We start from the raw sequence: 21,945 nt of genomic DNA, 5'->3' as shown, positions 1-21,945 counted from the left end.
AATATCTTGTCTATCACTGCTGGATTGAGAGACCTCTTGTGAGGCACAAGGAAGGTTCTGTTCAATTTGTCCACAACCATGTTGGAGCTCCTTGAAATGTATGTGGCTATCAGAAAGCAGTCGGAGGAAATTGCCCATTACCAAACTCTGAGCGCTTATCGGCAAAGAGGGTATGACCTGGTTTCCCCTTACTTGTTGATGTACCAGACTACAGACACAGTCGGTCTGCATTTCAATCATACCCAAGGAGAGGGCATCCTGAAATGCCTGCAATGCTAAAGCACCACACTTCTCTCCAGGACATTAACATGCAAGTTGGCCTGCAGCTGGGACCAAGTGGTTGGACCGTCTTTCCCAGATAATGTCCCCCCAACCCTATCTGGTACATGTCCATGGTCATTATGGCTTCGGTTTGAGGGACAAAGTGACAGCCCGATAATATCTGAGTGAAGCCACCAACTTAAGTCTTCCTTGCAATGATTGGTTGAATCAATAAGGACCACTGAGAGGCCAAAAGGCATTGACGAATTCCCATGTGATATCTGGCGAGTGGAACTAGAGTGATGGCGGCTACCATTGAACCTAGAACCTGGAGAATGAGTCTTGCTACTACATTCTTGCCTCAAATGATCTGGCTTACTTGTGATCTGATCCTCTGGAGCCTTTCTAGGGGAAGTGACGCAAGGCCAGTGACTGTGCTGAGCATCACTCCAATGAATTTCAGGTGTTGTGATGGTTCTATGAGAGTTTTCATACTTTATAGTGATTCCCTAAGCTGCAGCAAAAGGTGTGTGTAATCTCGTGCCTTTAGGAAAGGAAGCCTGGTGAGAGTGGTAAGGAGCCAGTCGTCAAGATATGGAAACACAGTCTGAGATGGGCTGCTACCACATCCAATCATTTGTTGAACATCCTGGGGGCTATGGCGAGACCAAAGGGCAGTACCCTGAACTAATAGTGACTGGTTCACAGCTGGAAGTGCAAGAATCTTCTGGACCGCTTGGTGGGACTGCTGGGATGACTTCTGAGCAGTTTTTGAATTTCTAAGACGGCATCTGTCATTTTTCTTGGTCTTTTGGTTCTTCTGAAAGGGGGATGTTTTAATCTCTGGTAATAATCCTCTGCACCCATTTGTCTGTTTTTACTTCTAGTCAGGCAGACTGGTGCAGGGCAGACTGCCTCAGAGGAAGGCAATCATGCCTCCTTTCAGGAGTGCTGATAGAAATTAGCAGAGAGTCTCTGGAACTCTGATTCTGCGGGCCATTTCTCCCTCTTGAACAGCATCTTCCATTATTACTCCCCCCTCTGCCCCAGGAGAAGTCAGCGCCATGTGGAGTCCTGGAAAGGTCCTTGGGTCTTTCTGAACCATAGCCTACCACCCCTTCTCTGGTTCCTGGAATAAGGCCGCTGAGGAGTGGAAAAATGTACCAAAGGGTCTTTCCATCCTTCTCACATCTGGCTAGTCTCTCTAACCTTGGGGCCAAAAAGGGATGATCAGTCCAACACAGCACTGACAAAAGATGAGAAACAGTTCTGTGCATCCAGGCATGTCTCCTAATGGCTACACCCGAACCCGCTGCTAGTCATCCCTTCGGCAACATGATCAATTAGCCTCATGGATAAACTGGAGATTGATTCTAGAGTGGCAAGCTGAGAAGCAACTGTCTCAAACTCCTTCAGCTACTGGTCCTGAGAGAGTATCTGAAAGCTCTTTAATCAGATCTCTCTGAAGCATGGAAAAATGTGCCATATAGTTCAAGGATCTGAGAGCGAAGGTCAATAAAGTGTACAAGTGCTTCCCAAATCTATCCATCATCCTAGACTCTGTTAGGAGAATGGATAGCAGGACTTTCATCAGCAAGCTCCTTTTCAGTGGCTGCCGCAACCACCATGGCTGCAACAGGAATACTGTTGTCCAGTGCTTCTCATCTTTAGGGATAGACAGAATGTGATCAGGCCACTTAGGATTTGGCTCAATACTGTCATTTACCTTCCAAGCCCGCTCTGCAAACAACTTAGATCAGCAGGTTCAGAAATCTAAGAGATAGAGGGCTGGGCACAAAAGAAAGACTCTAGTATACTGAGGAAGGTTGAATGGTAGTCCAGCCACTCCTCTGTTTAAGAATTTCTAGGATGTCCCCAAAGGAAACATCTTCAGGGAGTGACTCAGGGGAACCTTCCCCTTCATCAAAATCAGTATATTTTGTGAAGGGCTCTTCAGGAGAGTCCAAGTGCTTCCTCTTGCAATTTCTTCGAAGGTACCTCTTCGGTGGGATGGTCTGGAGAGGTTTACGAAGGCAACATAACCTGAGAGACTTTGTCTTAAGACTTGTGCCCCTGTCCCAGGCAGAGACTGGCAGAAGCTCTGGTTGATGAGATGGACAGGATGTTTGGTCCAACAGGGAAGGCACAGGCTGTTTGCCCACAATGGACAAGGCCTTCTCTATAAACTGGAAAGCAATACCCCCCCCCCCAGAGAGGGATGGGAGCCTGGAACCACAAGACTCCTTCGGAACTCTGGTCCTATCCCACACCAAGCAGGCCGTCCCTGACACACAAGTCAGAGCTCAGCTTACATATGCAGATGCACCGAGGGGAGTGGAAGACTCCAAAAGAATGCAAGTCGACCCCTGCCCCCCCTCCCCCGAATCAACAACGAAGCCCCAACCCCAGGAGGTCTCCGGTTCTGAGGAACCAGTAGAAATCAGGGTAACTATCAGTGTCTGAGAATGAACTCTGGCCAGTACCGAAGCAGTCAAAGCTGGAAAGGTCAGCACCAGGGGCTCCAAAATCTCAACTAGAATCAAAAGGAGGAATATGGATGGGAGTAGAAGAAGGCAAGGTTCCAGAGCTAACAAGGCTATGAACCATGGATGGAGGTAATCTCCTTGCCATCAGGAGCTGATTCACCAGTGTCATGATATCGGACTCAGACTTTTGGTGGACTAAACAGAGGAGGCCGGAGGCCTTGGTGGCCCTCTCTCCAAAAAAGGGACTGGGAGGGACGGTCAGCAAATGGCTCTATAGAGGGGGAGTAGGTTGTATGGGGTAAAACTAATTACCCGATGGTCATTTGCTACGGAGAGATCCATTGGTACTGAAGGGAGAGTTGTCTGCTACTGGAGCTGAAAAGGTAGATACCGACAGCACCAACGGATGACAACTTTGGCCCACCGGTGTCGAGGAGGTTGACTGCACCATGGGAGATTTGGCCAGTTTCAAATGTGGTTCTGAGGGAGTTGTCAGAACTGACATTTTAGGTTTAGAAGAAGTTGAAGAGCAGGAACTGGCTTCTGCCTTGGGACCAGACATTGCCTCTTCATGTTTAGATTGGAGAAGGCCTTTCAATATCAACTTATTTCTTGCGCTCTATCAGGGTTCTGGGACTGAACCCATGACAGATCGCACAGTCTTCCTGCAGATGGAGGACACCAAGACAATACAGACAGTGTATCCATCTGAGTTGGGTAGCTTTCACTCCCATTTTTGGCACGTCTTGAACCCAGAGGTACCTTTAGAGGGTTTTGTTGGCCATATCTAAAAACCAAGGCCACCTTACACACAAATACACACACAGAATTTCAAATAAGTTTTTTTTAAAGTATCAGAAAAGGAAACTACCAATGTTATAAGAGGTTACCCGAATGTAAGGGGGGGAATGGTACTTGATACTACCTGATGGTAAGAGAGGGGAAAACACATGCATGCATACACTAAAATATATCTAGAGGAGTGGGGTAGCATAGACAGAAATAAGATACTTACAGACTGGACAGTAAGAAAAAAACTTAGAAACGCTAATGCGAGAGATTGGATTGTATACATATGACGCTACAAAGCAGCAAACAAGATCTGAGGTAATTTGGTGAGGAGCATTGTGGCTAGAGCTGAGCATGAGAGTTTTTGAAAGGCGAAAGCTGGAATAACGGCAGTCAGTTCCGTGACTTGGAACACAGCCCACAGCTACAGATTATGTGAAGATTGACATCAGATTCAATGTTTTATTTCATTAAGGCTTTTGCTGAATTGGGCCAACATTGATGATGCCACTGATGATTGCCTGGAAAAACATTTTTCTCTTAAGACAGATGAATGAAGGAGAGCTCCATTGAAAAACTTTCTCAGTGATATGGAGTTCATATTCAACTAGTTGGTGGATATGACTTCCTTGATGTTTTCAGTGCCAAATGCAAAGGATCCGTCAGATCCAGGGACCTTTTCCCTGATTTCTCAGAGCTTCTTTCTGTATATTTTTTTCTCTCATCTTTTTATTCCCCAACTTTTTTTCTGCTTTACTGCTTGGGGAAGCAGAAACTGGCTTAGTAACAGAAAACATGAAGACTGCAGAGCAATCCTATCAAAAATAAGGATTTTTATTTTGCCTTGAATATCCCTGGACCCAAAAACAGCACAAATCAGTCAGCTTGAAGGTGGGCAGCAACTAAGCAATAAATGCAGAGTTGCAGGTCTTGAAGAGGACTTTTGTCTGTAATCTGAGTGTTTTATAAACCCTTGCAGTTTAACACAAGACAAATGAAAAGCAAAAACTCAGATGGAATGTTCTGGGAAGTACATAACTTCTTTATTTGAAGTTGTTGTTTTCATTTGATCTTCAACCTGTGGGACAAAGTCTCTAGCTACAAAACCTTGGGAGGCCCTCATGGAAGGATGTTCCGGAGCACAGCTGAGCCAAAAGATGTCCTGCTCCTGGAATCAGTTTGTAATGGGAAATAAAGGTATGTGAAGAGGACCAGGTAGCACCAGAACAGATATTGTCAGGAGACCCTGGACCAAAAAGCTGCAGAAGTAGACTCTGATCTGGTGGAATGCGCCCAGACATGACCTGGTAAAGACAACCCTTTGGAATGACAGGCCAAAGAAATACTCAGAAATCCAATGAGCAAGGAAACATGGGCAAAATTCCTGGCTAGGCTATTAAGGGCCTCTGGGCCAATAGTCTAGTATCATCCTATGAATCTATGAACCTTAGAAAACCGGCTTTCCCAGACAAGGCTTAGAGAAAGATACAAAAAGCTGGTCCAACTTTCACAAACTTTGGATCTATGCAAATAGAAATGCAGCTGCCTGTGAACATCAAGTGTAATTTGTATTCCCCATTGTTCTGGTAATTTGGAAAGAAAAGCGACAAACTAATAACCTGGTTAATGTTCATTTCAGAAGTCACCTTTGGTAAGAAGAATGAGTTAGTCTGAACAGACAGTATCTTTATGAAAAACCAAATGAGGCAGCTTGATAGATATTGGTCAGAAACCCTCTTGGCATTACAGCCGAGTGACGTCTACAGGCTTTTCTGCAGTTACTTCCTACTGCTCCTCTAGACGTCAAATATTGCCTGTTCATATTTGCATTAATAAATCCAAAACCATGCTACACACAAGGTATCAGAATATCTTATCTTGAAGCATATATGATGGCAAACACAATTGTATCAATATATGAGCTCTGTTAATAAGTATTTGTTAGAAGTGTAAGGTGATAAATTCATTTTTTAAAGGCTGAAGCCACGCCAACCGGGAGTTAAAGGTATACACTCAAAAGAGCTCTGCTGGAGGGAATGAGTTAAGGTAATAGCCACAAAACAGGCTGCCTTCCAAGATAATTGTAAGTCAGTGGCAGCTGGTTCAAATGGAAGAGAAACCAAAGCCTCTACCACCAAAGGTAGCTCAAGGAAGCATGGTGTCCTTAATAGGAGGCCGAAGAAAAGTACCTTTCAAAAAGGCCTTGCAGAGCTTGGACTAAGTCAAGGAAGCCAAATCTCACCCACATGGAAATTAGAAATTGCTGCCAACTGAATGTTAATAGTAGAAAAAGTAACCCCATTACTAAAAACATGGGCTAGAAAATACAAAATGGCAGGTACTGGAGCTGTAAAAGGGTCCAGAACATGCCGAGAAGCCCAGATTGAAAAACAATTCCACTTGCTGGAACAGATCTTCCTGGCAGAAGCCACTTGCTGGAACAGATCTTCCTGGCAGAAGCCTTATGAGCTGCAATCAAGATCTTTTTGACAGGAGAAGAGAACCCGGGAGTGAGTCCTGGCCATCAGGGAAACTGGATGGCCAAGCAGTGAGCTTCAGTCTGACTAAATTCAGGTGAGGAACCCACTGGATATGTGATCAGATCCAGAGATCAGATCCAGAACAGTTTCCTGGGTCTGGAGAGTACACAATAGATGAGACCTCAAGAGTGGTGAACCAAACCTAATGAGGCCAGAATGGGGCAATGAGAACGACTGAGCTCCCCAACTGTTGTGCTTTCTGAATAAACTTGGGGATCAGGAGGAGGATATGCATAAAGTAGACTGGAGGGCCAAACATGGACTACAGTGTCTCTGGGCGACTCTCCCGGAGGGGAGATCAGAGTGAAATACTCCCTGCACTTTGCGATGGAAGGAGAGACGAAGATCGCAGAAAGGATGGCCCCACTTTTGGAAGATCATGTCTGCTACTGACTGATTCAGAGACCACTAGTAAGGCATCAGAACAGATCTGCTGAACCTGTCCGCCAGAATGTTGGACTTCCCCAGAATGTGCATTGCCACCAGAAAATGGTCAGGAGATCATCCACTCCCACAATCTCATGGCCTCGCGGCAAAGGGAGCAAGATCTTGTTCCCCCTTATTTGCTAATGTACCAGACTACTGACATTGTCCATCTGGATGGCAATCGACCCATTAGGAAGGTGTAAAGAGCTTGCAATGACCAAAAAAACTGCCCTCATCTCCAGAACACTGATATGCAGACTAGTCTCCAGGGATGACCACATGCCTTGGACCAACTGTCCCATGCATTGTCTCCCCCAAGCAGAGTGGCATCCGTGGTCACTGAACGAGGAGGAAGAACAAATGGGCAGCCCTAAAAGAAGGTCTGGGGACTGAAGCTACCACTAAAGACAGTCCCGACAAACTCTGGCCAACCAAACCTGATGTGACAAAGGAAGGTCGAGAAGGGACCACTGAACCACTAAGGTCCACGGAAGAATTCTCATTTGAAGGCTTGCAGTTGGTAGAAGGGTGATTGTGGCTGCCATGGACCCCAATGCCCCAAGAACCCTTACTTGCAGGAGAAAGCTGGGTCTGAAGAATAGACTTTACATGCTGCTGAAGCAACAATAACCTGTTTGGAGGCAGAAACACCCTGTCATGTATTATATCCAACCTATGAAGTCCAACACCTGAACTGATACCAACTTCAACTTGGCAAGATTTATTGCGATGCCCAGGGACAGGGCTCGGCAGAAAAAACAATCCCTGGCCTGATTCAGTCTATGCCTGGAGGGAGCGGAAAGGAGCCAATCATTTTGGTTGGGGAAGACCTGAAAACCCTGCAGCCACAGGTAAGCTGCCACTACCACCATCACTTTGCGAAACACCAGGGGGGTGGTGGAGAGTCCAAAGGGGAGCACTCTCAAATGAAAATGACTGGCGCCCAGCCGGAAGTGGAACCACTGTCTAAAGTGTCTGCTCATCTTGATACGATAGTATGCATCCCGAGGGTCCACAGAGCACATCCAGTCATTCATCTGCAGACAGAGCAGAATGGAATGTGGGTGACCATCAAAAACTTTGTCTTGGCAATGGACAGGTTCAGGGTAGAAAGATCCAAGATGGGTCTTAAGCCCCCTGTTTTGACAAAAAAAACCCTGGAATACATGCCTGATCCGGACTGGTCGGGGGGGCAGGCTGAATGACTCATTTTTCGAGCAGGTTGGCAATTGCTATGGCTGCCTCCTCCCGTTAACTGGGTGGAACGTGTGGAAGGAGTTTCATTGCAGAGGGAGGATGAAGAAAGGGGATGGAGTAACCTCTGGATATGATTTGCAGCATCCATTGTTTGTGGGACTCCCAGGCTGTTGAGTGCAGAGAGAGGGTAAAACACACACACACACACACACACACACACACCCCGACTGCCTCCAGAGAACAGCAGTCCGGCAATCCCTCAGGATTACTGAAAGGGTCTGTCAGAGAATGAATCTCGAGACCCCTGGTTCTTCGGACCCCCTGTGCCACAAGGGCGGTGTCTGTCATTCCTCTGCCCTGGGGGAAGATGAACCCTGAGCATCCTGGGAAAAAAACCCAGACTTCTGAAACCACATCTTCTTGACTCCAAACTGATTCCTCAAGAAAGATCTCTGCAGAGCAGAGAAACGTATCAGTCTATCTCTGGGTCAGTGTGTCACAAACAGTTTTGCCAAACAAAGGTGACCTGTCAAAGGGAGTGTTTGTGAATGGCCCCTTGAAAGGTTCTGAAAAAGCACAAAGCCGGAGCCAGGAGTGCGACTTAGTGGCCACACCCATCCTGTCAGCCCTAGAGACACCCTCAGTCATATGAGAAAGCAGCCTCATGAACGCATTATAAATGGCAGTTAGGGTGGCCATGTGGGAGAAAACTTTCCTCCTCTGTCGACATGGACCCCAGGGCAGATTGTGCAACCTCCTTAATCAAGTCCCTGTGCAACCTCCTTAATCAAGTCCCTGTGCAGTCTGAGAATATGAGCCAAATAATTCAGCACACGTAAAGTAAAGGTGGTTGAAGCATACACCTGCTTCTCAAAGCAGTCCATCGCCCTAGACTCCACGTCTGGAGGATGGACCAAGGAACTCTCCTGGGCCAGTTCCTCCTTGGTGGCTGCTGCAGCTAATATAGCATCGACTGTGGAACCCTTTGACCAATGGGCCCTGTCCGAAAGAGCACAGAGTACCTTGTCTGGGCGCTTAGGGATGGGCTCAACCATGACCGGTTCATTCCGTGACCTCCTGGAAATAAGATCCAAACGCCTCCAGGAAGACAGAGTTATCAGGATTGGGCTTGAGGGTAGACCACCCGCCTCTCTGGCGTAGGATTTCCATGAGGTCCCCAAATGAGACATTAGGGGGTGTCCGAGGGGAACCCTCCCCTTCGTCCAGGTTTATCATCAGTAAGAGACTCTGGGAGGGGAGTCTAAGTGCCTCCACTTGCATGTATACTTCCAATGAGCCTCCTCAGGGCGAAACTGCAGGAAGGACTCAGAAGCTTCAGGGGGTTCCTGAAGAGGAACCTCCTGGGGCTGTCTGGCAGCAGGCCATCTCTGAGGGGGCAGGACAGAAGACTCCAGCCCAGAAGCAGGAGTCAGGGTGGAATCAGAGGACGAGAGTGTCAAGGCTCTCGAAAGAGCGGAGAGAACCCTCTCCATCACCATCCAAGACGGCAGCCGGAGATGAAACAGTCGGCGGAGCCTGCTGGGCCACTGCCCCCAGCACAGAGGGGGGAGTCAGAGCACAACTTCCCAGCACTGTAGCCCCGAGGTGAAGGGACAATGCCGAAAGCCTCACAGTTGATGCCAGCCCCTCGGAGCAGAAGCCAAAGCTCTGACAGAGTCAGTCAGCTCCGACGACATCGGAGCCAAACCACTCAAGATAACAGTAGGTGTCGAGATGCAAGGGACGATTGGCGCCGATGCCTCAACACTCGGAAACCTCAGACCCAAAGACTCCAAAGCCAAAGGTCGGATCAGAGAAGGAGAAAATTGGGAGGAAACCAGACTGCATGCTCACAGCTCCAGAAGGGGACAGAGCAGGCAAGACTCCCAGCTGAATCTGGGGCTGAAGAAACTTCAGCATCATCCCGTCCACTTCTGCTTCAGACCGGCTTTGAGTGGACTGGACAGAGGAAACCATCAACCCCGGCTGGGAATGAGACAGAGGGGTGGCTGAGGCAGGAGACCTAGCCCAAGAACTCTCCAGTTACAGGGAGAAGCGAGGGGGCCGGAGCAGAGGGGAACCCCAGGTTAACTTGGGCCTAGACTTAGCAGGCAGTTCTGCTTAGGAAGACCTCTCAGGATACCTCTTTGGCCGATCCCACTCCTTTTGTCTGGCCCTCTCTCCGTCCCTGGACTTCTTGGTGGGAGGGTTGAGTCCCAGAAGAGGCCTCAGCAGGAGGGGGAAGTAGGCCCTTCAAACTGAGCTTATTCTTCCTGTTGAAGATTGGGTGGGGGTTGAAGCCCACACAAAATCGAGCAGAAGGAATCTAGATGGGGAACCCCCAAACACACCACACACAGTGTGGGCATCAGATGGAGAAATGTTATGCCCACACTCCGTACACTTCTTGAACCCCGGCTTTGGAGTCTCGGCCACAGGAACAAGAAAAACCAATCACGCATGCGCACACACACACACACACACACACACACACACACAAAAGGAAAGGAGAGGACAGAGAAGCAGCAGAGACTTTCTAAAACCAAAACACCCAATGTGGGGACAAAAAAGGCAGAAGAGAAAAAAGAGGTAGAAGCAGGAAAGGGAAGGTAATATCTTAGAAAAAACTTACAACTGAAAAACCCTTGAGGAGCTTGGAAAACTGCAGTCTGTGCTGTTCAAAATGAGTGGCAAATGAGATCTGGGGAGGAAGGACAGCAGGGCATTAAGGGTAGGGGAGGAGCTTGGATTTCAGATCCGATGCTGGAGTATACGGCTGAGTCGGATCCTTATCGGATCAGAGTCCCACAGGTTTAAGATTAAATGAAAAACAACTTCAGATCAGTCAGTTCCACAAATCCCACAAAGGGTACACTTCAGCAGCAAGTGCTGAAGCTTTTCATAGGGTGTTACTAGGCTAATGGCCCTAGGGCCCTTACAAGCCTAGCAAAGTTCTACTCTTATTTCTATGATCACCACCTATTGCCCCTGTCCAAGAGGCACACAAGTGTAACCCCTGGGGTGAATTTATGGTTAACCATCCAATCGTCCAGAGTGCATTTGAAAAGGGCCAATAATGTGCTCTATTTGACATGAAGTGGGAGTCTGTTCCAAAGGTGTGGTAACCTCTGGGAGACAAATCTGTCCCTCCAGCAGGTTCTATTAATGTCACATACCATGTGAAGGTCTTTAGGGTGAGTAACCAGTGTATCACTTGACTTGCAGATATGCATTTCCAGTAAAGCAGGGTCAGAGATTGCCTCAGTAGTCTATATGAGACAGAATAAAGTGACAGTGATTAAAGACGATAGACACAGGACAGATAATGAAGACCTTGAAGTTTCCTTGTGAGGAACATAGAAGTTATGTTCTTACCATAACGTTCCATGTTAGTTGTCTTCTTCTCGCCTTCTTCTTGCTGGATGGGTTCGGAGCCGACCTACTCCTAAAAGCTCGAGAGTTGGTTCCACCGGCTCGAGGCTCCCCTTATATCCCACAATGCTAGGCGAGAGTTACCTCAGATCTCGTTTGTAAGCTAACCCAGCTTATATCAAAAACAGTAAAACTGTGAAACAGAATCCACCTCTAACAGCAGGAAGAAAAGGGTGACCTATATCCTGAAACAAGAAAATATGCATAATAGCATATGACTAAGAAAGAGGTGGTAGAAAGAGAGGTCACGATCACAACTCCTCTAGGTCTGTCCAGGCCAGGGGGAAGGAGGGTGGGACCTTAGCATAAGAAGAAGACAACTAACATGGAACGTTATGGTAAGAACATAACTTCTATATGTTAAGTTGTCTATCTTCATTCTTGCTGGATGGGACCGCGTCCTAGCACTTTGTCCCGGGTGGCCTAACGGAACAGACTCCTGAGAACAGTGGAACCAAAATTAGCTCTATGCCTAGAAGCTAAATCCAACTTATAATGGGAAATAAAAGTGTGAGGAGTAGCCCAAGTAGCCGCTGCACAAATGGTGTCAATAGGCAGTCTGTCTTGGAAGGCTAGAGAAGTAGCCAAAGCTCTGGTGGAATGGGCTTTAGGTTTATTAGGCAGTTTTTGGTGTCTAATCTCATAAACAAGGGTAATCAGAGAGGTTAGCCATCTGGATAAAGATACCTTTGAAACTGGAAGTCCCTTTCTGCTTTCCATAGGAGACAAACAGCTGATCAGATTTTCTGAATTGTTTCGTCCTGTCCAAGTAGTACCTTAATTGACGATGAACACCCAGGTAGTGTAATTTTTGTTCAGTCCTATTTGAATACTCAAAGACAGGGAGGTCAATGCATTGGTTTAGATTTGATGTTGAAACCACCTTAGGCAAAAGGTTAGTTAGGAAACTCTGTCCTTATGGAACACAAGGTAAGGAGAACGACAACTGAGTGCTTGAAGTTCTGAAATTCTTCTAGCTGATGTGATAGCCACCAGAAAGAGAGTTTTCCATGATAATAACTTTAAGGAACATGAAGCTGCAGGTTCGAAAGGGAAAGAATCAAAGAAGCAAGAACTAAATTTAGGTCCCAAGGAGAAGGAGGATTTCTTACAGGAGGTCTGAGAAGAAAAACTCCTTTCAAAAAGGCTTTGCAGAGTTTGTGGGACATTAGGGCAGATTCAGAAATACCCACATGGAAATTAGAAATAGCTGCCAATTGAACCTTAAGAGTAGATGGAGAAGAACCTGCATGGAAGAGTTCAGCAAGAAAATCAAGGACTAGTTGGATGGAAGCGGTGAAAGGATCTATGTCCTTTCCTTGTGCCCAATATGAGAAGCGTTTCCACTTACTCAAATAAATCTTTCGAGTGGAAGATTTATGGGAAGCTATCAAAATATCTCTAACAGAGTGAGATAACTGAGGAAGCCTGGCTACGGTTGGAAGTGGAGGAACCAAGCAGTGAGGTTCAGAGAGGGAGGGAGCATGAAACTGACCCGACTGATGGATCAAAAGATCTGGAACTAGGTCCAGATTCCACGGTCGCTCAAAAGAAATCGATGTAGAAAAACCACACTGTCGAGGCCAGGAGCAATGAGGATCAATGAGGCCTTCTGAGCGATAGCTCTGTATTACTTGAGAGATCAGTGGAAGGAGGAAATGCATACAGAAGTCCCGGGGCCAAAACTTGGACTAGCGTCCCTGCTGTGGTAAGGAATAGAGTGAAGTATTCTCTGCACTTGCTGTTTTGGGGAGTAGCAAAAAGATCGCAGCAAGGCTGACCCCACTTGAGAAATATCTCTCTCACTACAGAGTCTTTCAGAGACCACTCGTGAGGCATGAGGATAGCTCTGCTCAACTTGTCCGCAATGTGATTGGACTTCTCAGCGTTTTCTGATAGCAACGCACATCCCCGGGAAGAAATCGCCCATTGCCACAGTCTGAGTGCTTCTCGACACAGGGGGTATGATCTGGTTCCGCCTTGTTTGTTGATGTACCACACTACAGACATATTGTCTGTCTGTTCCCAAGGAAGAGAGTCTTGAAGGGCTTGCAACACTGCTCTCATCTCAGAACATTTATGCAAGTGGCATTCATTTCCATGTGCCCTGGACTGTCCTGCCCTGATAATGAGGGAGGCATCCGTAGGAGGAGGTGGAACAAATGGTCTCCCCAATGGGGAAGACATCCACCCCATTGAGAAAAGAGCATCCACTGAAGGAGGAGAGAGGCCGCTGCCATGATTCCCAACACCTTTAGAACTAACCTGGCTTTGGCTCTGTTGTTGTTGAGAAGAAGTGACACCAATTTTGAATGTCTTATATCCTTTGGTTAGCTAGTGTTGCAGACATGTTTAGTATCTAACAAAACAGACTTTTATTGAGATACCCAGTTTTGACAGAGTGTAATCTCTGGCCATCAGAAGATGCTTGGTGGGAGCTGGAATCCTTGTCGTCTCAGGTGAGAAGCTACCACTGCCATGCACCGGGGCAGTGGTGAGACCAAAGGGCAGGGCCCTGAATTGAAAATGACTGGTTCCCAGCCTGAAGGAGGAATCTTCTGCGCCTGTTCATTTTATGCCCTGAAGGTCTATAGAGCACATCCAGTTTCCTTTTCCCAATAGGGGAATGGATTGCAGCGTGACCATCAATCTTGTTTTCTTGACCGATCTGTTCAAGATACTGAGATCCAAAATTGAAAAGAACCTTGAGTAGATTCCGATCCTTGTTGGTCTGCTGGCACTGGCTGAATATTTTGAAAGACTGATTTGGAAAAGGGATGGCCATTTGTCTTGTGTCAAGGATAGCCAAACTCCTTTGATAAAATTGCTTGTCTGATGGAGCTGTGATGAATTTGGAGGGTCTCCTGGGAGTGGGGTCCACTGAATCAGGAGCCGTCCATGCCTTTTGCAACCACCTGCATGAGGGGGTCGGGGGGGACACCCAGGAGGTGGAAGGACGAGAGCCAAACGCCTCAAGATACACAGATTCGCCCCTCTGAAGGGTTGAGGGCTGGCCATCTGTTTAAGGATCTCCAGAATGTCTGCAAATGAGACATCTTCAGAAGGGGAAGGGGAACCCTCAGAATCATCCAGATCTGTGTCTCCAGGTGAGTCAATGTGCTTCCTTTGCACTTCCTCTTCCGAGGGGCTCTTCTGCCAAATCAGGAGAGGCCTCGAAGAGGATGAAATCCCCAAAGGGGACTCCTGAGGAGCTGGCTCTCTGCGGTCCGGGATGAGGGAGTGAGTCGACTTACCCTGAGGCAGCATAGAGGGAGGGGCCGACTGTGGAGTAGAGCCAGGCTCTAACACAGCACCCTTGTCAGGCAGAGCCAGAGGTCCCCGCCCGAGAGCTAAGGACCCCCTCGGCAGAGAGACTCACCGACCTCCGAACTCAAAAGAGTCAAGGAGGAAAGAGTTGATGGACGGGGCAGGCACCGACTGATGAGTCGGGCTCTGAAGCATCTGGGCAAGTGCCTCGGACTTAAGTAGTCGACTCTCCCCCTCTCTGAAGGTCATGATCGGAAAGCCTCGGCGACCTAGAGGAATGAGACTTTTGGCGCTCAGACAGCAGGGGAGATCCTGGAGCCGATGAACGGAGCCAAGAGAAGGTGACCTAGACCTCTTTCTGGTTGTCGGCTCAAGATCTTGTCGGAGCCGACACGGGTACCTCGATACTCGCCCGCCAGAGCCGAAGCCACAGAAACTGTGGACTGAGTCTTATCGGCTCCAGCCGAGCCGATAAAGGCAAAGGTTGAACAACCTGAGGTCTCGCTCAGAAGCCGGAGCCAAGACCTCGATGTCTTAGAGGGCTTCCCTGTTGAAACTGACAGGGAATCCTCTGGTTTTAACAAGCCTCTCAAAATTAACTTTGTTCTCTCCTGCAGGACCCTGGGGCTGAAGCCATGGCACACAGCACAGGAGTCCTGCAGGTAAAGGCCCAGACAGACACAAGAAGTGTGGCGTCTGTCAGAGACATTTTCTGACAGCACGCATCACACTTCTTGAATCCAGAGACCTTTGCTTCCTTTGACATTATCCTAACTGACAGGAGTACACTAACACACACCAAACACACAGTTATACCCTGTCAGAAAAATTATTAATAGTAAAAGTAATTAACAATTTTAGTCAAAAATTAGAAATTAAGCACAAACACACCCTAAGGAAGGGAAGGGCCAAAGGCCCAGGAAGAACCAGCGGTTCTTTTAAAGAGGGGAAAAATAGGGGGATAAAAACTATATTCTACACTAATTTGTGAAGAATTAAGGTAAAAAGGGGAAAAAAGAATAACTTTTTAGTATAAAAAGCTAACACTCACCAGGAACCGGTAGAAGCAACCAACCTCGAAGCTGTAGCGGCAAACGAGATCGGGGTAACTCTCGCCTAGCATTGTGGGATATAAGGGGAGCCTCGAGCCGGTGGAACCAACTCGAGCGGTCGGCTCCGAACCCATCCAGCAAGAATGAAGGCGAGATAGACAACTTAACATCTTTGTGTTTTCTCTAATTTCTGCAGGTGTTTGGAAAGGTACATACCAAAAGGGGCGTTTTACTCAATTATTGGCCTGATGAGGAAGTGTACAGGGTAGTTATAACCTTTCTGGAGACAATAACCTTATGAGATGAGCAATACAGAATGCCTTTCTTACCACTGTGGAGACTTGGTGATCAAAGTTAAGGCCACTGTCAACCTGTGTGTCCAGATCTCTCACCACCGACTGCATACTTATGGCGTTGCTATTCATGTGGTAGTTAGCAGGATCACTCTTACCGAAAGTGATAATACATTTTTTTTTTTTTTTGCACAGTGTGAGATCATGACTCTGGCACCAATCATTTGTTTGTGTAAGACCCTCTGGTAGGATGTGTTGGCATCATTTGGAGATTCTATGACCGCTCCCAGTTTGCAGTCAAAATGCAAATACTTTGGGGAAATAGATTCCAAACAGTACAGGTCCCATGACTGATCCCTGTGGAACACCACTGGTTACAGCTCTGCTGTTGGAGGTTGATTCCCCTATTTTGATTTAATGTGTTCTATCAGTGAGCCAGTCAGTGACCCAGCTAACAATATAAGGGTCAACACCTAGCTGGGTGAGAGTTTGTCAATGATGCCAGAGTGGGGGATAGTGTTAAAAGCCTTGGCTAAGTCTAGGTACGATTTCCCCTCATCCAGGGCCTTGGGGACTGTCTTGATGTAGTCTACCACAGGCATGACCTCCCTTTGACAAATCCAAACTGAGTAGGGTCAAGTGTCTGGCGATTACCTATATCTTTTAAGATTCATGATGACTTGGTCCATGCCCTTGCAGTTATGGCTAGTCAGGCTAATAGGTTTACAGTTCCCAGAGTCAGAGGAAGCACCACCTTTGTGTAAGGGAATAACACTGGCAGTTTTACATTCAGCTGGGACAAAGCCAGTGTTTAGACCAATTGAAAAAAGTACCCAGTGGTGTTGCTAATTCTTGTTTAGCTCATGTAGGATGCAGCTTGTGATATTATCAGGTCCCACAGATGCTGTGTTTTTGGCCTTAGAGAGGGCATTTACGACCTGCTCTTTACAGATGCAATGTATGGGACAGATGGTAGGAATGTCACAGGGTACATGTGGCAGGGACAGGGAGTGAAGTTTTCACAGAAACTGTCAGCCAACAAGTTAGCTATGTCCACATGCCCAGTATATGTGGTAACATTAACTACCAGTTTGGCATAAATCTGAGCATTCCGTTTTAGGTTACAGATGTAACTAAAGAATGCCTTATGGTTGCCCTTAGTCGAGAAAGCTAAATTTGGATTTGTAGTTTGCTTTAGAGGACTTCACAAGTAGGCTTATTTGCCTGTTTAAGCTGAGGAGAGAATGTTGTCAGTTTAGGGTTTGTTTCCTCTTACTCTAAAACCAAAACTGCACTCTATGTGATCTTTGTTCAGCCCCTAGAAATGAGGGAATGTAGGTGTACTGAAGCTTTGAAAGCTGGCCAGTAGTAATATCCTTAGGCAGGATATAACCCAAATAGCTTAGGTTACTGCAACAGTGATCTAATGCTGAATATCCGTGGTAATCAAAGTGTTGATCTATTACAACCCCCCCAAAAACCTCCCATTTTACATTTAATGTTCAAATGTATTTTAAAATGCTATGCAAGCACAAAACCAATAATTAAAGGACTGCAGTACTCAGTCAGTGGAGAAGTTAGACAAATGTGCTCTGCTGCTCCATTTAAAAAACAGGGCAGACAAAAACTTGAGTCATGCTGGCATAGCAACCACTACTTCGCAGTTCTAGGGTTAGTAAAATAACATAACCACTTGCAAATGTCAGTTTTTGGATGCAGTTTAACTTTGCCAACAAAACAGTTATATTCCATTCAGCATTTCAGTTCATTTTTAAAACTTGAAACTAGACTAGTACCCTAATTAAAACCAAACTGCAAAACACAGTTACCTTTCCTTTCTCTGTTCATCCTGCCACCTCCACCAAAGAACATGTCGAAAATGTCCATGGGTGAGGAGAAGCCCCCTGATCCTAAGCCGCCCTCTTTAATGGCTTGCTCACCACCTTTGTCATACAAATCCCGCTTCTTCTCGTCGGACAGAACCTCATAGGCTTGCGATATGAGCTTAAACTTATTTAAAAAAAATCTACTGTTAATGTAACCAAGTATAAGGATAAAATGAAATCTCATGTTAATACAGCTAACGATACAAAGCAAATGTCTTAAAAAGAGACCACACCTTACAACAGCATTAAGTTCCTTGCACCTACAATTCTGCTTACAATAAAAAAAATATATACATTTCTAATACAATCACATGCAAGACCTATACTTTCCTTATGCTGATTACAGTACTTTCCTTATGCTGATTACAGTACTGTTCTAAGTCCATTAAGAAGAACTTAAGCTAAATCATCCATGTCCGTACACTTCCAAATGGAAGGACTGGGCACTGTAAGTGGCATGGAACTGGTATCCTCTCCCAGAGCACAAGCTCCTTCCCCAGTTATCACAATGCCTATCACTTTCTCCAGATAGAATGAGACATCTGAATGGCCCTTACATACTTCAAGACCTCAGGAGAAGTGTACTACATGTATCAGGAAAAGGTGGTGGCATTTTGAAAAGGTAAAGCAGTGTGGATTTGTGGAAGTGTAATGATGTGGGGAGTTAAAAAAAGTTTATGTACTTACTATAACGTTCCATCTGTGTTGTCCATTTTAATTCTTCAACTCATGGGATCGGATCCAATCTCCGATTTGACTCTGTTTTACTAGTTTGTGGCCAGCAATGAACTCTCAAGCTCATTCCCTATCCACAAAGTACCACCCTTAACATCTCTCAGCTCTTGTTTGCAGTTTGACAGGAAGTGTATAAAAGTTCAATATAAAGGACACGTGTCCTGAAGTAGCTCATTCCTCCAGAAGTCAGTTAAGAAAAATGGAGGGGGATGGTGGGTGGGGAGTTAAGAATGAAAATGGACAACAAAGATGGAACGTTATGTTAAGTACATAACTTCTTTATCCATTGTAGTCCATTTTCATGCTGTCAACTAATGGGAGAGCCTGCAGCTACCTAAATTCCTGTGTGGACTCTAAGGATATTCCCAATTATGGTGGAGCCAAAGGCTGCTCTTCCCCTTGAGACTAAATCTAGCTTGCAATGAGTGATAAAGGTATGAGAATTTGACCAAGTTGAAGCTGCACATATCGTCCACAGAAGCTCTAGACTGAATACAGAAGTTGCAATAGATCTGGTTGAATGAGCCTTTAATGGTTTTGGTAATGGGAGATACAATTTGTCAGCCACCTAACTAGTTACCTTTCTAACTGATTCACTCAATTTATAATGAGCACAGGAAACATAACTGATCAGTCATTCTAATCTTGTGTGTCTAGGCAGAACCATAACTGTTTAAGAACATCCAGTAAGTGCAGCATATATTCCCCTTTATTTGTACATTGTGGGAAAGATACTGGCAAGTTAATGGATTTGGTTAATATTCGATTTTGACACCACCTTAGGAAGGAAGCATAGTATGCAATGTGACCCTATCCTTATGAAAAAACAAATATGGGGGCTAAGAAGAACACTTGAAGCTCTGAAATTCTAATAGCAGATGTAACTGCTACTAAAGACAGTTTTCCAGGTCAAAAAACTTTAGATCACATTCATCTACAGGTTGAAAGGGAGAGTCTATCAAAGTCTTTCAGTACCAAATTTAAATCCCATGGAGGCATGGGGTCTTAAACAGGGGTCTTACCAGAAGAGTACCTTTCAAAAATGCTTTACACAGTTTACAGGAAGCCAGGGAAGAAGTTAAAAATCCCACATGTAAGTTAGAGATTGCTGCGAGTTGAACTTTAGCAGTTGATGAACTAACACCCTCTTTAAAAAAATTCACTAAAAATTCTAGAACAGAATGAACTGGAGCCGAGAAGGGGATTGATTCAGTTCTGCCCAATAAACAAACCTTCTCATTTACTCCTGTAGAGTTTTCCTAGTGCCTGGCTATTAAAAGAACTGGAGAAACCACACTGTTAAGTTTGACATTTGAGATATCTGGGTGAACTATGCCTGTCGAGTGAGGCAGTCTGGAACTGGATCCAGAGTCCAAGGTGGGTATAGTAGATGTGGCCAAAGGAAGGGAAACCAAATCTGCCAAGGCCAGTAGGGTGTAATGAGGATGATGTTGCTCTTCAACCAGCTTCTTTCTGAAGGAATTTGGGGAGTTGTAGACTGGAGGACCAATCGTAGGGCAGAGCATCCCTCAGTGATTCCCCCAGAGGAGGGCATCAGTGCAAAGAAACTGCTGCACTTGTTTAGGGGAGATGCAAAAAGATCACAGCAAGACTGGCCCCACTGACTGAAAATCATCTCACTTTGTTGTCGAGACCACTCGAGGTAGTAAAATGGATCTGCTCAGTTTGTCTGCTATTACATTGGACTTCCCCGGAATATGTCAGAAGCAGCTGGAAGGTAGTCGCCCACTGCCACACTGAGGGCTTCAACACAGGGGATAAGATCTAGAACTCCCTTGCTTGTTGATGTACCAAACTGACATGCTGTCTGGAATACAACTGTCTCAAGGAGAAGAGCATCCTGGAATGCCTGCAACACCAAGAGCACCACTCATCTCCACAGCACTGATATGCAGGCTGGCCTCTACAGGGGACCAAGTGTCTTGGATTTTTCCCCAGAAGTGCCCCCCCCCCAATCTGGGAAGCATCCGTGGTTACTATGGCCTTGGGCTGAGAGACAATGAAAGGAAGACCTTGTAACAGCCATTTCCTTAGTATATTCTCATTCTTCCACAGATAAGTCAAATGGTAGGGGGTTGGCCGGAGGGGAACTGAGGAAGAATGAAAATGGACAACACAGATGAAACATTGTGGCGAGTACATAACTTCTTTATCTGATGTCAATTTTCATTCATTCCTCAGTAATTGGGACAGAGTGCCCAGCTACCCAAATCCCGGGAGGACTTAGGATATTTCCTGAGCACTGTTGATCCAAAGGCTTCTCTCCCACTTGAGATAAGATCCAATTTGTAACAAGTAATAAAAGGTATGAGGATTAGCCCAAGTTGCAGCCACACAGATATCTATGGAAGACCCGGATAAAAATATTGATCAAGTTGCCATGGACTTGGCTTAAAGGGCTCTCAAAGGTTTTGGCAAAGAAACTCAATTTGTTGTAGACAAGATGCAATAAATTAACCATTTGGCTAAACTTTCACAATTTTACTTGCCCAATTTCAATTTCACAAAAGAAACATCTGTCTTTCTAAAATTCTTTGTTCTATGCAAATAATGAACATTCAACAAATGTGACAGATATCCTCCTTTGTTCATAAAAGTCAAATTTGAAAAGAAAACTGGAAGATTAATAGACCGAATGGTGTTGACTGACATTACCATAGGAAGAAAGGAAGTGCTGGTTTGTAATGCTACCCTCTCTGAAATATTAGAGGAGAGTTTAGAAGATGAGGCTTGAAATTCAGAGATTGAGGATATAGCTACCAAAAAGGTAACTTTTCCAGGTTAAAAATTTTAGTTCACATTTTGCTGATGTTTCAGGAGACAGAGTCAAAACTTGTCAAACTAAATTAAAATCCCATGTCTGAGTAGGATAGTTAAAACGTGTTCTCAGAAGAAGGCCTTACAAAGATTTGAAGAGGCCAAGGTGGAATTGTTAACCGTCAAAGTGCAAACAGTTGAACTAGCCCCTTTAAGAAATGTAGCCAAAAACTCAAATAACTTTATGCACTGGTGCTGAAAAAGGGTCAATGTCTTTTTGTTATGCCCAAGAAACAAAACAAATGTTTTCCATTTACTTCTATAAATCTTCCGAGTGAGAAGGAGTGAGCGACAGACAGAGCAAGCGAGCATGACAGAGCGAGCGAACCAGACAGAGAGCGAGAGCGAAAGACAGAGTGCGAGAGACATAGAGTCTTGAAAGGCCTGCAACAGTAAGAGTGCTGCTCTTGTTTCTAGACACAGATTTGCGTTTACCTCTTCCAGGGACCCAGTGCCTTGGAGTCTTCTGAGAAGTGTCCCCCCCAATTTGGGAAGTGTTCATGGTAACAATGGCTTTGGGCCAAGGAAGTATGGATGGCTTTGTAATATCTGATCCGAGCGAATCCACCACAAGAGGTACTTTCTGCAAGCCTGACTTATTCTGATCTGGGCAGATGTAGGTTGGGGCAGAATGGACCACTGAGTTGCTAAGGTACATTGAATTCTCATTTGGTATTTTGCTAGTGGAACTAGGAACAAGTGCAGCGGAAGAGAGTAAAATCTCAAGAAGGAAAGACATCCCG

At 45.8% G+C, this 21,945-nt stretch overlaps 1 protein-coding gene across 4 annotated transcripts in view; it reads right to left on the bottom strand.

The window, feature by feature from the left end:
- The window catches only part of DNAJA4 (DnaJ heat shock protein family (Hsp40) member A4), a 404,528-nt gene that overhangs the window by 327,025 nt on the left and 55,558 nt on the right, over window positions 1-21,945 (bottom strand). For 3 of the 4 annotated variants that reach the window (XM_044077833.1, XM_044077832.1, XM_044077835.1), the window contains exon 3: window positions 17,573-17,753. The exons of the other annotated variant lie outside the window; for it this stretch is intronic. In XM_044077833.1, the coding sequence (XP_043933768.1) occupies window positions 17,573-17,753 (181 nt within the window). The remainder of the gene's footprint in view (window positions 1-17,572; window positions 17,754-21,945) is intronic. 4 annotated transcript variants of the gene reach the window in all.

Source organism: Protopterus annectens, chromosome 7.part0, assembly GCF_019279795.1.
Source record: "Protopterus annectens isolate FY-2018-M chromosome 7.part0, PAN1.0, whole genome shotgun sequence".
In the NCBI taxonomy this organism is placed as follows: domain Eukaryota; kingdom Metazoa; phylum Chordata; order Ceratodontiformes; family Protopteridae; genus Protopterus; species Protopterus annectens.
This window is presented reverse-complemented; position numbering and strand designations above follow the sequence as displayed.